Source organism: Morchella importuna, assembly GCF_003444635.1.
Source record: "Morchella importuna strain M04M26 chromosome Unknown Morimp01GS003, whole genome shotgun sequence".
NCBI lineage: Eukaryota > Fungi > Ascomycota > Pezizomycetes > Pezizales > Morchellaceae > Morchella > Morchella importuna.
In genome coordinates this window covers 1,934,576-1,950,513 of record NW_025763400.1, presented here as the reverse complement: position 1 = coordinate 1,950,513, position 15,938 = coordinate 1,934,576, and the positions used below count along the sequence as shown (strand labels likewise).

Genomic DNA, 15,938 nt, shown 5'->3' with positions numbered 1-15,938 from the left:
AAATAATGATAGGCGGTCTATGGCAATAGCACTGTTAGACCCAGAGCGGACTCTCAAACGTTTTTTCGACATAAATGGCAATGCAAATGTGCCGAGAAACAGGGGAACCTATCTCCTTCTTTTTTTTTTTTAACTGTGCTGTGACAGAAAGTGTCTGCTCACCCCAAGTGTTTCTCTAGTGGACCTAATGCACTGCGGTTAGGCTCCCCATCCGACATGGGTGACGTGTCACAATATTTCCTCTACTCACACTTGTTCCCCAAGATCAAGTTTTTCATTCGGCACCAGTCGGAGCAAGGTAGGGTGGCCGAGTGATGGACTATGAAGCCATAGTTATACGCCTCTGATCGAGAAAAAATAGCCACCGCTAGGACGCTTCAACACAAGACGATTACTTATTATTTGCTGGGATTGTCTCGGATAGTGCAGCTGGATCCTATTGCATAGCTAGCGAGGACCAAAATTAAACCAAAACGTTCAAACAAAGTATAGCTAGAGCAATTATCTTCGCTACTCGACACACCAAGAAGCGAAGAAAAATATCCCCCCCCGCTTTTATTTGCTTTGTTGGACATCAAAACTTACTTTAAACCCTTGGCCCCATTCTGGTCCTCGCTAGTTAACGTGCTGTCTTGCACGTGTCGCATCCACCTCGTATTCAGATATTCGATGATACTGGCGCCTGAAGCAAAGCAAAACAGATCGGAACGTACACAACATGATACAGTTAGTCAGCATTCCTGGCGATAAATAACACACTCAGATATCGGAGTGTTATTCGAGGTTTCGTGTGGCTAACTGTGAAGAACGTTGCGCTATGGGATGCACAAGCCCACCCCCACATCCTGGTGAACACCCCTAGATTTGCTGGAAACACTTAAAGTATGATTTGCACTTGGTGATGACAGCCGCATCATATTGATTGGGCCTGCCCCGCTTCTCTGATCTGCCAGCTCAGATAGAGTCATCTTTCATCCGGCAAGGGGCTCCCTGCTTTCATAGTATTGGGTCTGTACCATTTTGTTCTGTGCTTCGTCCGAGGGACTATCTGCTATCATCAATCTTTCTCCATGCAGGGAGTGCTTGGAGAGGGATTAAGATCTATGGGTTCCAAGGCTCGATGAGTATTAAAGGTTCCAACGTCCCCCTCAAAAGCATATTATTGATATTTCCCATAGTTAGATGAAATCTCCTTGAGATACACATATCAGGCCATCCTTACACCTTTTTCTCTGTTATCGGCACCCTTTATAATACACTTCGTCAATGTCTCCTCCAAATTTCCCAGACTCAGTGACTTTAACGCCCCTTCTTCATGGCCTTTCGATATAAAAACAACATGAAAGAAAGATCTTGAAAACTGCTCCCCAAAATACACCCGGGGACCCGGAAGAAATGCAAGAAAACCCAATTCATTTCGCGCACCTAAAACCAAACCCACGTTTTCCCGGGTCAGAGGGAGGTCCCACGACGATTCTCTGAAGAGTGGACAATTCTACAAAAAAAGACCATTCGACTTCCTATATATATACCATTAAGATTTTTCACCCTGTTGGGCAGACCTTGCCTTATCCGATCCCGTCAACGCCATCGCATAGGGCGCTCCGCCGTCCTGGGCGGAAGGGATAGAAGTGCACACACCCAACATTTAAAATATCAAGTCCTAGAATGTTTATGGCTTGTGAGAGAGGTGCATAAGAATGAAGAAGCGGTGTCTACGTGGATTATAAAGGACTAGGAGTGTTATTATAAAGGGTGTTGGTGACAGAAAAAAAGTTGTAAGGGTGGTTGGGCTGTATCAAAAGTAGATTTAAATGTAATTATGTCAAAACCGTATGAACCACCACCGCCACCAGGCTTGAGCAGTTGTAACTGCTTAGGCCTGGTGGTGGTGGTGGTTCGTGCGTTAGGACGAGTCCCGCATTGGTGGTGCGAGCCGCCGAATTAATCCCTTCGTTCGTCAGAGCAAAAAGGGAGACATATTAGGCCCGCGACGGCGTGACAGAAATCTAGCTACCTACAGATTGTGGAATAGGTATAGGAGGGGTCATAGAAGGTGACTTCACAGCAAAAGAGGTTCACGGAGTGAGGGTTAGGTGTACTACCGAGTAAGAGTTGCCTACTAGCTCCCGGTCGTGAAAACGCACGGAGGGATGTGTGTGAGATCTAGATTGGATCTATGTACCGGTACCCCAAATAGTAGAGTACCGGAAAATGCAGGTTTCCTTTTCCACCAATCGATACGCGTGCTAAGCGTTATCTACCTCTGCCCCGAATATCATAAATCTACTATAATTCGGCGTAGATAATATGACACATACATGTACGGTACCAGCCCTCTGGTACCAATGCCCGGGTCTTTGTTATGCCTAGCTTTCACGTGCGAGTTATTACTCTACTGCTTACCTGACCTGCGCAGTGCCTGCGCAGCTGCAGGACACCAGTGTAATACAAATGTCTGGGCACGAATTATTACCAGCGTTATCTGATCACTAAACTACAACAACAATAAGCTACTACGGAAATATACAATACTTACAAATAGAAATGTTCAAAGACCAGCCCAGGCCAAATACAATACCACATTCTACTCGGCATAGTAATGATTTCACCCGCCTTTATTACGCTGTATATAATGTGGCATATGCACGTAGATGTGTAACTCATAATTTGATTCGACAGCTATGATAGAGCTAGAGTGCCTCAATTGATAAAGGCGATGTACATCCCCAATACTAGCCACGTCGAAATGATTTTACCAGAGGCTGCAGGGTGGATTGTGCCGTGGTAAAAGACGAGGGTGGGAGCCCGGCCCATAATGTGCGTTAATCCGAACTCTCTCGGGTTCCAACTCTACTGGGCCACGGCAACTAATAGTATAAGGGCTTTCTCACCTTATGGATATACTTTTTACTTTTTATCTTAGTTCAGTATGCTGGTCATTGGGGATTGATATAGTTGCCATTTTTGGTAGATTTTCCAATCAGAGCAAAGGATTGTACTTGATAAAACACTGCCTCAAATCGCCTATTTTAGAAAATCTAACCATCTTTTAGGGGGTTTTCAAACTAAGAAAGGACACTCAGGTTTTACGTTCCTACCCATAACATTATCATCGTGATTTCCAATATTAACGGTGTACCCGGTGGGGAAGTTGGCGGTAGTCATTTGGAGTGGTATATTGAACTTTTTATGGATGAAAATTCTTCTTTCAAGAACCAAAGGCGAATGAATATATGGCTCACTTGATACGAGGTGGCAGGAGTTACATGTATGTAAAAAAAACCCAATCTCCGAGGCCAGGTCCGCAAAACGGGCCATTGTAGACAAGTACATGTATGTATATACATGTAAGTACAGATCCTTGTAATGTGGACCTTGGTTATAGAACGACACCTTAAGCATGTATTGTTCTAGATCTTTGATCTTTTCCCAATTACGAGCCCTACACCATATATGCATAACCACTTTTTCGGATGATGCTGCAGGAAAAAAAAACACTGCCAGGCCGACCCCAGTCCTCTTCATCCTACTGGGCAGACTAATCCAATGATCTCTTGCAGGAAGTTTGCATACCCGCCGAGAAGAAACGTTGCCCCAAACGAAGGTGACAGGCATGGGGGGTCAAAAGTCATTTCTCCTTATATTATTGGCTGTTCTACGGTGCTAGTTAATTCTGATGGCAACATATCAATATTAACATCGAAACATGACACTACAAACTCAGTTTTCGATGCTGTCTCATAGTAGCCTATACTTGCGAGTGAAGATAAATTCAGCATAGTGCTAGTGTGGATAGCCCCCAAAAGCTCAAAACCCGAGCCCAAAATCCGAAAACGCAGGTGCTGCCAAAACGCTCTAATCAAAGTCTCAGGCATGATATGGACACCAACATACTCGCGTGTAGGGGAAAGAACCAGAAAATGCAAGTGAGAAAGCAGGGATTATTTGTATAGAGTGGCGCCGATCTGCCATACAAAATCGACATTTGCATTTTCTGGTTCTTTCCCCTACACGCGAGTACATGTATAATCCATAGTGAGAAGGAAATGATCTCCGGAATCTGTTGCAGTGTAGCAGCACAAAAGCGGCAACAACTTAACCATATGTGGTAACAATTGCGCTACTACCCAAACAGCTGGTGCCAAGACGTCGGGCCTGCGCTGCATCAGATTCTTCCCAGACAGATTATTGGTTATAAACCTAACCCTAGCTCCGTGAACCGCTCGCTAAACCTTATTCTGGTAAGTCCACAGCGCGTAGGCGGTTAGATTTACTGAATATCACCGCGTCCAGCTGCGGAACGCATGAGATTAGGCTAATGCCCTGTTAGTGGGGGCGCGCTTCACGGAAAAGATACACGCATCATCTTGGGCATCTGAGTGATGGCTGGTGACCAATAAGGACCTTTTTTTCTCGTGGAGGTCGATTTGAACCGATCCCCTTCGACTAACTAGTCAGTTTTCAATCGACCTCAATCATGGTAGCTCACGGGGCTGATTAATGATCTATAAAACAGTTCAAGAAAAAGAAAGAACTCCACCTATATTGAGTCATTATTGACTGATATCATAATCAATTTGATAGATTGGTCACGACCAGTGGGGTCCAAGGAGTATAACTTGTTCTCTAAATAATCAGTGCCTTGATTCAATCCGACTCTACAATCGAATCAGACACAGTTTGGCACACATTGGCCAGTTATTGCCCTATAATTGATCCCGGAGACCCTTTTATTTTACACAACAAGGCTCAAAAGCCGCGGGGTACAGCTCCCAAAGAGGTTTCGGGCCTCATATCTTCCAGCCCCAGTCCCACATTAATGATGGGTAGCCTTAAATAGGTAAACTGTTGCGTGAAGCTTCTTTACCCCGTTCCGCTCCCACCTACCAGATTGATGGCATCCAGCTCCATAAAGCCGATACAGGGCCCAGGGATAATATCTCTCTAGCATGTGCGTTTCTCCAAAATTTGTCGAATGAGCAGTCTCATTTTTAGTGTGGATACACCAGTCTTATAACCAATGTCCAGCACTATGATGAACTGGCTATTATTCCTATTTATTTTACCCATGTTAATGTACAAGAAACTCTAAAAGAAAACCATAAGTAAATCGCTAGCCTATTGCTAACAATGCAAGGGAATAAGTCGAGTAATGAAAACCCTCAAACACAGGCTGGAGGTAAAGGTACACTTAAAAGCAAAAGAGAAAAAAGGAAAAAGGAAAAATAACACGCGAGAACATTCTGCCCCCCCAATCGACGCCGTACGACCCATTTGAAAGAAATAAGAGTAACAATCTGAAGTAGAGAAAAAAGTGACTACAATAATACCCCAGCGAAAAAAATAAATAAATAAATAAAAAAAGAAGAAACAAATACCCCAAACCCCATAGCAGCTGTGAATAGCTGTATACCCCTAATTAATAAAACGGCTTTCCTCAAAACATCGAATTAAGATCCTGTAGGCGTGCCTGCGGGTGCAGGCGGGCTCATCCCCAGCTCCGCCCAGGTCCCATTCAGCTTGGGGCACAGTTTCTTGTTTGTACCTGTACCATCTATTAGCATTTGAGTTCGTTGATTAGCTTAAACAAAGATGACAGATAATCTCTTACGAATATGCCCCGCCTGCCCACAATTCGCACACTTCCTCGTAGTAGCAGTTTTTCCTGGAACCGGCATCATAGTCATCGGGGAGCCAGGTGTTGTGGCCTCCGGCGACATTACATCACCAGTACTAAAGCTCCCCTTCTTGCCCTGTCTTTCTCTCGCCTCTCTCCTTTCCTTATTCCTTTGTAATCTCTGAAGCTCGATCAGCAGCCTCTTCTTGTTCCTCTGGTCCTCCTCGTCGTTACCGGTAGGGACGATATTCTCGACTCTACAATGCGGGGTCAGTAACTTTCTTCTTCCTTTGGGTCGTTTTTTTCCTCGTCTGCCTCCGTTTGGGTACATACTGGGTCTTCTCAGCCTCAAGATCCCGCCGCCGCTGGAGATACTGTCGGATCACCTTGGGATCGGTGACTAGCTCGACTTTGTTCTCAAGCTCGCCTTTATCGTTGCGGACGCGGCGGACAATCTTGAGCACCTTATTGCGCTGGTTGGTGGCACTGAAGCGGGAGAACTGACTCATTGTCTCGTCATCGGGGTTAAGCCAGGGCTTGGGCCGCCTGGTGTAACAACCTGGCTGCGGGGTGTCATTCCTTCTTCGAAGAGGTCGTCGACGTGCTCGTCACGCTGGGCGTCCTCGATTTCAAGGTCTGGAGGCTCAGTTGATGATAAACTTCTGTGCTGTGAGCGCCAGATCTGGTCAATTGCTTCCTCATACTGACGCTGCTGACGGGCAACGTTGTAGGAATGCCCGCCGAGCTCCTTGAGGCGGGCTTTGTCCATTTTTTCCTCGACACTCTCGCCGACGGCCTTAAAACCTCCCTTCATGCTGGTTCTAACAAATGAGAATGCCTCACCACGGCCACTGGGGTCACCTTCACCATGGAGCTGTAACATTGCTTTACCTTGTGTAGCGTTGATGAAATTCTTTGTAGAGACCCAGGGGGTGAGCTGGGTCTCGAGACTCATACCGTCTTTATCATCGTCTTCTTCATCCTCGACAGTTTTTGCATAACCAGCGTCAGCGAGGTTACGAACGCCGACTTGCATAGCCTCAAGAAGACAGAGGTCCTCAGGTTTGACCATGGCGCGGATAGCGGGCTCGTCGGGGACGACTTCGCCAGGTTTCATTTCCCAGAGACCGCTGCTCTTTTGGTATCCCATGAATTCCTTGATCTTCTGTCTGTTTTGTAGATCATTGTTTTCCGGGAAATGTGCAGATATATCCTTGACTGCAATGGCTTTACCCTCTTTCCGCTTCACAACACGGTAGCAAACCATCTTTAGCCTGTTCTTGGCCGCTGTTGTGACTTTACGGGAGTGTGGACCTGGAACATCAGTGACGGGAAGGAGCTGACCCACTACATATATGTGTGGGATTGTGCGGAGGAAGTAGTGGCTCTGATTATCGTGCGTGTTCCGAATGACAAGAAAGTCAGTGCTCTTTGGTGTCTGCTTAAAGATCGGGGCACGACTCATGCGGTTGTACAGCGTCGGAACCGTCTCTCCCGGGTCAACAGTTCCAAAATTCCAGAACGGAGACCTGTCCTGACTCATTAGTACCTGGGTCTCACCAATATCGTATTTTGGTCGTGACTCGTCGTCGGGACCCTTTCGGCGGTAGTAGTTGATGAGACGGCTGCCCATTCCGAAGTTTGACATGACGGTAGGGTATTCCTCCGAGTACTCGAGAAGAATGAAGTTGCAATTGTCCATGAGCGAGATGTCTTTGGTTGTGGCAAGAACCGTTTGAATGTCTTTGCCGCGCCAGGTTTTTTTTTTACGGCTCTTGATCTTAGAGAAGCGCATTTCCTGATTCACATGGAAATGGAGGCTGGGACGGTGGAAGGAGCGGGCTTCTTTGATAGAGAGCTTGGTTTTGTACTATATCTAATATTAGTAATGATCAAAATGCGGGTTTGAGCAAGGATTTGACTTACGTATGGTGATTGTAATCTCAATGCGGGCATACTGTGCTCGATATTAAGCTGCCCGATAGTGCTTCTGACCTTGTTCTGGTGGTTCCCTTTCAGTAGATCGTAGGCCTCGTCGTTGCTGATATTGTATCTCTGAGTAAGGTCCTTGTTGACCCTTCTCTTGAACTCACCACCAATCTTCCGTGTTCGCCGAATTTCATTGGGCTGGCGGATATCCACCAGAAGATATGGATCATTCAAGTCCAACGTAACCTTTGCCGAGATAGACGTGAGGTTTCCATTAAAAATTGCATCCTCGTCCAGCCACGAGTCCGGTAATTGGTCCAGGAACTGGTCAATCTTAACCCGCTACACAGAGATTCAGCACACGAAACAACACCCTTCTAACCGGGAGCCAGCAGAACACCACAAACCTTCTCCGGCCGGTTTTTCTCATTCCGGATCTCGACCACATCGATTTCCGCATCATCGTCGTCCAAATCCCGCTTCGGCATCGCCGGCGACGATGGCGGCGGCGTTGCCAGAATCGCCTCAATCTTGCTGTCCCAATCGTCGCAGGCCAGGACCAGGTCCCGCTCAAACGACGCATCTTTCTTTGCCTCCTCTGGATCCGGCTTCTCCTCCTCCTCCTCTTCATCTGACTCAATCTCCTCGATTTGCGGCGGTATGATGATGATCCTTGCCCGTCGCTCGTCGTCATCCCGCTCGACATACCCCTTGATGCCGGCAGCGCCCTTGGAGAACATAACAGAGTCGTCGGGCGCCATCTCGAGGTTGATCTTTGTGGGTACGCAGACCTTGGGCGCCTTTGGGAGGACGGTACTGAGGGTAGCTGGCTTACTCTTGAAGAGGGAGTTGAAGCTGAGGATCTTGTGGGGCTCAAAGTCGGGAAAGTACTGCTTCACGAGCTCTTGTTCGGTTCGTGTAGACTCCATCATCTCCCCGGGGCTCATCCCAAAGTCGATATCCTTGAAGAGCGCAGCCCCTGCTTTCGCTGCCTCGCCGTCGTATAGCTGCCCGGAAGCGCCAGCACCACCGCCGCCGCCGCTGCCGCTGCCGCTGCCACCGTCCGCAACCTCGACACCGCCGAAGTCTAGGCTCATGTCCATGTCGAGCTCCCCACCGCCCCCGCCAGAGTCCTCAAGTGCGTCCATGTCACCAAACAGATCATCAAGCTCGTCACCGAGAGCTGCCGACGGAGCTTCGCCCTCATTCATCAGGTCGAAGAGCTCGTCACCCTCTGCATCCTCCTCGGTCAGCTGGGTATCATTGGCGGCCGTAGTGTTGGCAGAGTTGTTGGCGGGCTCTTCTTCCTCGGGGAGGAGGTCGTCATCGCTGATGTCCTCATAGTCGACGGCGTCGGCTACCTTGCCGACGGTGTCGCCGAAACTGAAGTCGCCGGGGACGTCACCGGCGAGCGCGTCGCCGTTGAGGATCCCGTTGATGAGCGCGTCGTCGTCGTCGGCGTGCGGGAGGGGGATTTGGGCGTGGCCATGGTTGTGGGCGCGCGCGTGGGGGGGGGGGGGTTGTGGTGGTGATGGGTGTGGTGGTTGTGGTGGTGGGTGTGGGTGTGGGAGGTGGAAGTAGTGGGCGTGAGTTGATGGGTGCTGTACTGGATGCGGGTGCGGGTATGCTGGGGGTGCCACAACAAGGAGGTTGCCACAACTTGCAGTGACGAGTGAGCGTGGGTGAGTTAAGTGAGGTATGTGCTTCTTGTGCTTATTCTGCCTCTGTTTCTGCTTCTTTTACTGCTTCTTCTTCTTCTTCTTCTTCCACTTCTGCTGTGATTTGAGTTATGATTGCATTGCAGTGAGTGAGTATAGGTATGGGGATGGGAGGGAGAGAGAGGATGATGAACTTAAGCACGAGATGGGCTGTATCGTTGAATGGATGGATTGAATGGGATGGAATGGAATGGAGAGAGTGGATAGAATGCTGATGGGGGATTGTGCCTGCTATCGTGCACTCTCCATACTATCTACCCACATTCGCAGGTATGCAAAGAGTATAGTAGGTGTCATACCGCGGCTAGACCTGTCCCCTGCTGCTCTGTAGAACAGAACAATGACCACGCCGAGTGATGTCGCGTGCACCGGTCAACACCGATACATGATTGTCTTGGTAGCTCACACCATTGCACCGCTGGTATCATAGCTCTCAATGACGATAGCATTCCAATTCATCTCACTTTCTCTCTCTCATCTTTACTGGTTTCTTTAGCACAATCGAGTTGTCTCCCCCCGAGTGTACCTGCGCCTAATCCTTCAATACTATGAGAACTCTCTCCCCAAAAGTAGAACAGACATGACCGTAATATAGCTAAATTCTATGCAAAAAATAAGATCTAATCAGTCAGGATCAATAGTATTTCCTATTGATAAGAAGTCTACTACTAATCTAGCTAGTACTACTTACTACTACTGCTGCTAGGATGTAGCAAATACTCAAAAGTTCAGGCTTCATCCGCAACCAATCAACGACATGCAACATAAACAACATATAAACAAACTCCAATACCGACATGCAAATGCAAATGCACCCAAACAGCACAGGAAACCATGGGAATTATAACAAAAAAAAGGAAAGAAGAAGAAAAAAAGAAGAAATTATAGTCACACTAAACCTTCAACAACCCCACCTTCACCAACACCTCCAACTCCCCCTCCAAATCCCACCCCATCCACCTCTTCACCCCCACCCACCTCTTCCGGCCCCTCCTCCTCGCCGCCCCCTCACTCAAATCCAGCAACCACAACCTCACCCACCTCTCCCTTACCTCCCTCTCCGCCCTCCTCGCCTCCCTCAGCTCACCCCTCACCCTCTTCCTCAACTCACCCCCCTCCACACTCCTACACGCACACTCCGTCCCCTCCAGCACCTTCTCCAACTCCCCCACCCTCGCCCTCGCCCTCTCCGCCCCCTCCCGCGCCTCCCGTATGTGCGCAACATACCTCACTGGTCGACACCTCACCATAAGCGCAAACAGCGCGTCATTCTCCAGATCCATCTCCGGCGGGAGCACCAGCTCCCCCAGCCTTTCATCAAGCATGGGCGTCGACATTGGTGGTAGCGAGGGGCCGGCAAACGGCGAGGGGGCCAAGTCGAGGGCGTATGCGGACGTATAGAGGAGCACTAGTATGACCGTCGCGCCGACGAGCTGCGACACACCCGCGTGCATGAGTGTTGAGCGCACGGTGGGCGTTATGGTGGGCATGTGGGAGGTACTGGGGGTCAGAGAGAAGTAGGTTCTTTTTTGTGCTTGAGCTTGTGTTTGCAGTCGTGGGTGTACATGTGTGGGTAGTAGGGTTCGTCGGGGGAGCTGGAGGAGGGGTTTGGAGAGGCAGCGGCGGCTGGCGAGGGCTCGGAGTAGCACGTGGGATTGCATGTGCATGTGGTAGGTACTGCTTATATTGCTTTAAATTTGGTTTTTTTTTTTTAATCGATATTGAGTCTTGTAGATATAACTAGGTAGGTGGTATTCGAGTTCGATGAATGGATATACTCGAGCCCGACAGTAGGTAAAGTACAAATATGTAGGGAAGACAATCTTTGTAAAGGGGATGGGGGGGACTTATCGCGTTATATATTACATGCAGGTCTCTCCAAGCTAATTTTAAAAAGGTACCAAGCTGAGGCTCTGCTCTGGGCTGCATCCCACTAGCAACTAGCACACTCCAACAGCTTGTTTAACCGCACAGGAATGCAAGACTGCGGCGCTGCTCACGGAAAGAGTCACACCGACAACCAACTACTGAAGATAGATCTCCTACATGAGGACTAGGATTGCCAATGTTTGACAGTATACCACTTGACCTGTGAGCATATCCCCATTATCGGTATTATTGCACTCTGTGGCTGCAATAGTAGACGGACAAGACATCTGCTATCCAGCTACTCTCACCACCCTAGAAGCACACTACATCATCGCACGCAGCCACCTCCGTGCTGCGGCGGGAGTGTAGTTACATCATCCAAAAAGAAAAGAAGTTCAAAAAAAAGACCCTCTATTGGGTGGGGAGTTTTTTCTCCCCCCCAAGGCTTTCTTGCAACGACGTGTGTATCTCCCGCCGAGAAACCCTTTCTTGTGCTAGCCCCGAGTGATGCCGCGTGATGAAACCAGCAGTTGGGTGGTGCGGGTAGAGCAGCTAAGCAGAATGAGTAACAATAGCGGCCGGGCGGCAATACAAACAGACGGATGCGGCGTCAATCTCGGCTAGTTGCAACTATTGCTATCGGGAGAAAAACTCACATCTCAAGTGTGTGCGTGTGATATGGGGCGCTTGTGCAGCACAGCGGTAGCATGAGGTCTTTGAATTCCCCGCCGCTTAATTATCCTTCAATCGATTGGACAGAGCCATGATTTTTCAATTAGTTTAATTATAATACGTTACCGGCAGTAAAGACAACTGCAGTGAAGGTCTCTCTGGTCGGCCACATATGAACCATTTTCCCATGCCATCACTAAAGTATACTAGCAGTTTGTGAAACCCTTATGCTTGAAATTCGGAAGAAACCGAATAAACCAACATAAATACAATTATAAGGATAGTAATCGGCGGTACCGAAATATTGCCATTCTACCTATCCCTCCTAGGTTTATACATTCTTTTCGGTCCCGGCCGTATCATTATATCGAGAGTCCACTATACTCACATTAAGAGCTGGTAACTATTAGCAACAGTCTCTAGCAGGGCGGAAAATGAATCCCTGGGTGCCTTTCCCTAATGCCTTTCATACCCTTACTTGATACCTCCCCTCATATCCATGGTCATGAAGTCTTACTTTTTCCTCCTCCACCAAAAGAAACATTATTCTTTCAACAAAGCCTCATCCCAAGATCTTCAGATATCAAGATTAACGAGCCCTCAAATGAATTTGTGAATGGATTAAATATTTCGTACACAAATGGGCTTGTAACACTTGGGAATGTAATTCGGGTTTTTTTTCTTCAAAAATGCGCCCTCTGGTATATAATGCAAGTGATACTGGTCTGGTAACATAGCGCGATATCCCAAAACAGCACATGTGCATGTAGTACGAAGTCTCCCGAAGCTGTAGGCACAGAGGGAAACATTAAGCCGCAGCACTATGGAAAAATATCCAGGAGAAAGTATCATTTTCCCTGATGAATTAGCTAGGATATTTTACCCACACAAATTCTTGCAAATGATATCTTTCCTTAAAGAGTTATCAGGGTGCACGTGGTTCGGATAGAATTGCGGGGTGCAAAGATTGTGACATTTTGAACTACAAGTAAGGTTAGTACTGTGATTGCTTTATAAGAATGAGATATTGACTTTGATATATATATATGATCGAAGTAGAAGGAGAAAGGGTGTATGGCTGATCGATCAGAAGGTTGAAGGGGCGACGTCGTTATGAACCTTAATTACAACCCTAACCCACCTCTCATTTGAATTGCTTACAACGTACTGCTTGCCAAAATATTATGAAAATACATACATTTCCATGTATGCGTAAGTTTATTGCAGATTGATACAATAATAGACTCTAGTTGATTTTATTCTACATAAGTACAGTGCGGTACTGCACCCATCTTAATGCAGATCACGCGATGGCCATATTAATGTATCTGAAACGCAGGATGGATGAGCGGTCTGTCTCGGAATGATCTATCGAAGCGAAGTTGTGGGGCCGGAGGATAATCAATACGAACCAAATTTGAATCCTGTATCAAGAATCCTCGCCAGATAAATGAATGGGAACACTTACGGGTGATGCTGGGTTTCAACGTTTTATTTCTTCCCCTGGCTCGCGGACCTTCCTAAACCCTTTTGAAAGATCTCCGCTTTTTGACGTGTGTCAAGTTCCTCTTTTCTCTCATAAGCGCTTGTTGTTTCTGGTCTCTGTTCCCTGACGTGTTTTGTCCCAGGGAAATGGGTAGATGCGCACCGGGAAGTGCGCCGTATGATATAGGTAGATGCATTTCCTCGTGGCCTTTGCTCTTCGCCCTCAATTATTCTCACAGCTCAAGACTCGCCAAGTAGCTGATGAAGACACCGAAGTGGTACTAAACTTACTTTCCCGCGGCCAGGCCGTTTACCTTCACTATACCGCTAGTCGGTTCTTCCTTCACTCCTTATTTTGTTTATTTGACTCTGTTCTTTTATATCTTCTTGTCTCATTTCACTCTTGGACAGGATCCTTGAGGGTGATTTGAACCTACCTGACGTTACTTCCACCATGGCTATGGACATAATACTAGAGCCTCCTAATTATGGGCACTTGCGACTGGACAATGCTGGAAAGATATACATTGCAGTATTCGCGCTCTGGACTTTGTTATTTGGTGTTGGTCTGGTAATCTTTCTTACCCATCGTCACCTTCCGTTCATTCGTTTGAAGAATGTTCCCTTAGTGTGCGCAGCATTGGTTATGCTGCATGTCCAATTGAGTTTCGACATTCTTATGTATCCCTCGAATGGTGTTTTGCCCTGTGGTCTTGAGTTTTGGGTCATGAACATATGTCTTCCGTAAGTTGAAATTAGCTCCCCAATTCTCATAATTAAATTAATAATGTATATGTGTTAGGCTTGGAATCGCGCTTTTTCAGGCACAGAATATGCAGCTCTTCAGTCTATTTTGGGGACAAAAGCACCTCGTTTGGCTACGCTCTAAAGATCTCGGGTCAGCAAACACTTCGAAACATGAGGAAACGTCATGCCCTCCGAGCAATATCATCCTCCGATGCTGGTACAAGTGGCGGGATGTCTGCATCTTAAGAAAAACTTATATAGTTATTGCTATCGGTACTGCTCTACAGGTATAGCCCAAAACTAGCAGTCTGTCCTCCATCAAGATATCGTGCTAACACTGAAAAGCTCGTTGTGGCTTTGACCATTTTTCTTATCTCAAGACGTTTTCATCCCGGATTTAGACTTGTGGGGAAACCGGTTTCTCGCTTTCAATGTAGAGCTGGATGGGAATGGTATGTATTATATATTCCACGTCTATTTCCAATACTACCTTAAGTGCCAGACATAGGCACAGTTAACTGGGAACTGTCGAAAAGCCATTGTTAACGGGTATATAGGTTTCACTCAGGCATCTGGCAGGCGGTTTGGACATATGGCTACGGCCCCTTTATCCTCTTCAAGATTAGAAAGATCCAAGATACCCATAGATGGCGGCTACAGACAACCTTGGCCATACTTTTCAGGTTAGTTATTCCTAAATTTCTAGTTCAAGAAGAAGAAGGAATGCTTTATCGGATCAGATGGTTTCTTCTTTTTTATTGATTCTTGTAATTGTGGTAGTAGTGAGCCATTTTTGATAATCTCTGTTGGTTCCTTCATAGTCTGCCTGCTTTGCCATTGTGGCTTTCGACTTGGTTTATGCCGAACTTCTATATTATGAATTCCCACTGGCCTCCTAATCTATGGTAGGTTTCTTTCCTCTTTTTCTGTCAGCCCCAATATCTCTGCTTACAAAGGTCAGGTTCGTGCCCGGACTTGGAGCGATGGAATTTGTGATATTGTTTTTTCCGATCATTGAGATATGGGAGTTTGAGAAACGCCAGCGAAAAGCACGTGAAGAGCCTGGCCACACAAAGTTCAGCAAGTACAGCATAGCAGCATTGGAGCGGGCATTACATCATGACATTGACCGCTTGGAGGAATTCGCTGCGACCAAGGACTTTACTGGGGAAAACATCATTTTTCTCAAGCGCGTTGAGGGCTGGAAAGAGAAGTGGAGGTTGTCGGAGATCGAGGCAGGTGGCGGGGAATTGACACCACCGGTTCTTCGCTCACTATACGATACTGCTGAGCATATATTCAACGCTCTTATTCACCGAGAATCCTCTGCTTTTCCGTTGAACATTGAAGAAGATGTCTATCTTCCCTTGAGCAGAGTCTTCGGTGAATCTGACTATAGATCTCAGAGATGTCTCTCCATGCATAAGTTCCCTTCCGTTTCAAAGGCAATAGCTCCGTTTGCAGACGAGATTCTCACAAGCGCAAGAAGAACGCCCGAAAACAAGGGATTTCGGAAAATCGAAGGTTCGCGAGAGCCCGAGAAGCCCGAATACAATGATGAGAGGCCACCAACACCCCCACGGAAAAATTCAGTCCTAATCGTACCGCCTGAGCCACCAATGAGTTTTGATATCCGCGTCTTTGATAGAGCGGAGATCGCAGTTAAGCAAATGGTTTTGACAAATACTTGGATTCGGTAGGTTTTCCTCTTAGTAAAAAGAAACATTGATAATATGCTAATGTCCTGGGTGGTATGATCATATAGTTATGTAGATTCGCTACCTCCCTCTGAGCGTTCTTTGATAGGCGTGGGACCTACGATTTCACCACCAATAAGTTGGAGATGGAAAAATTATTTCTGGAAAAAAGATTCGGAAGGATTATAACTACATGTATAT

The 15,938-nt window shown here is 47.1% G+C and overlaps 3 protein-coding genes across 3 annotated transcripts; 1 reads left to right on the top strand and 2 right to left on the bottom strand.

Annotated features, from left to right (window-relative positions):
* Positions 1-5,453: 5,453 nt before the first annotated feature.
* LAJ45_02031 (uncharacterized protein) lies at positions 5,454-9,695 on the bottom strand (the record flags this gene model as incomplete). Its single annotated transcript, XM_046111623.1, has 7 exons — positions 5,454-5,548; positions 5,615-5,877; positions 5,954-6,120; positions 6,180-7,490; positions 7,547-7,891; positions 7,957-9,176; positions 9,674-9,695. 7 exons carry the CDS (start codon positions 9,693-9,695, stop codon positions 5,454-5,456), a joined length of 3,423 nt encoding a protein of 1,140 aa, XP_045975567.1.
* Positions 9,696-10,160: 465 nt separating this feature from the next.
* On the bottom strand, positions 10,161-10,757 carry LAJ45_02030 (uncharacterized protein; the record flags this gene model as incomplete). The annotated part of the gene is made up of 2 exons (XM_046111622.1): positions 10,184-10,229; positions 10,309-10,757. 2 exons carry the CDS (start codon positions 10,755-10,757, stop codon positions 10,184-10,186), a joined length of 495 nt encoding a protein of 164 aa, XP_045975566.1.
* Positions 10,758-14,020: 3,263 nt separating this feature from the next.
* Positions 14,021-15,926, top strand: LAJ45_02029 (uncharacterized protein; the record flags this gene model as incomplete). Its single annotated transcript, XM_046111621.1, has 7 exons — positions 14,021-14,037; positions 14,096-14,327; positions 14,386-14,492; positions 14,598-14,723; positions 14,862-14,945; positions 15,002-15,736; positions 15,806-15,926. 7 exons carry the CDS (start codon positions 14,021-14,023, stop codon positions 15,924-15,926), a joined length of 1,422 nt encoding a protein of 473 aa, XP_045975565.1.
* Positions 15,927-15,938: the final 12 nt, after the last annotated feature.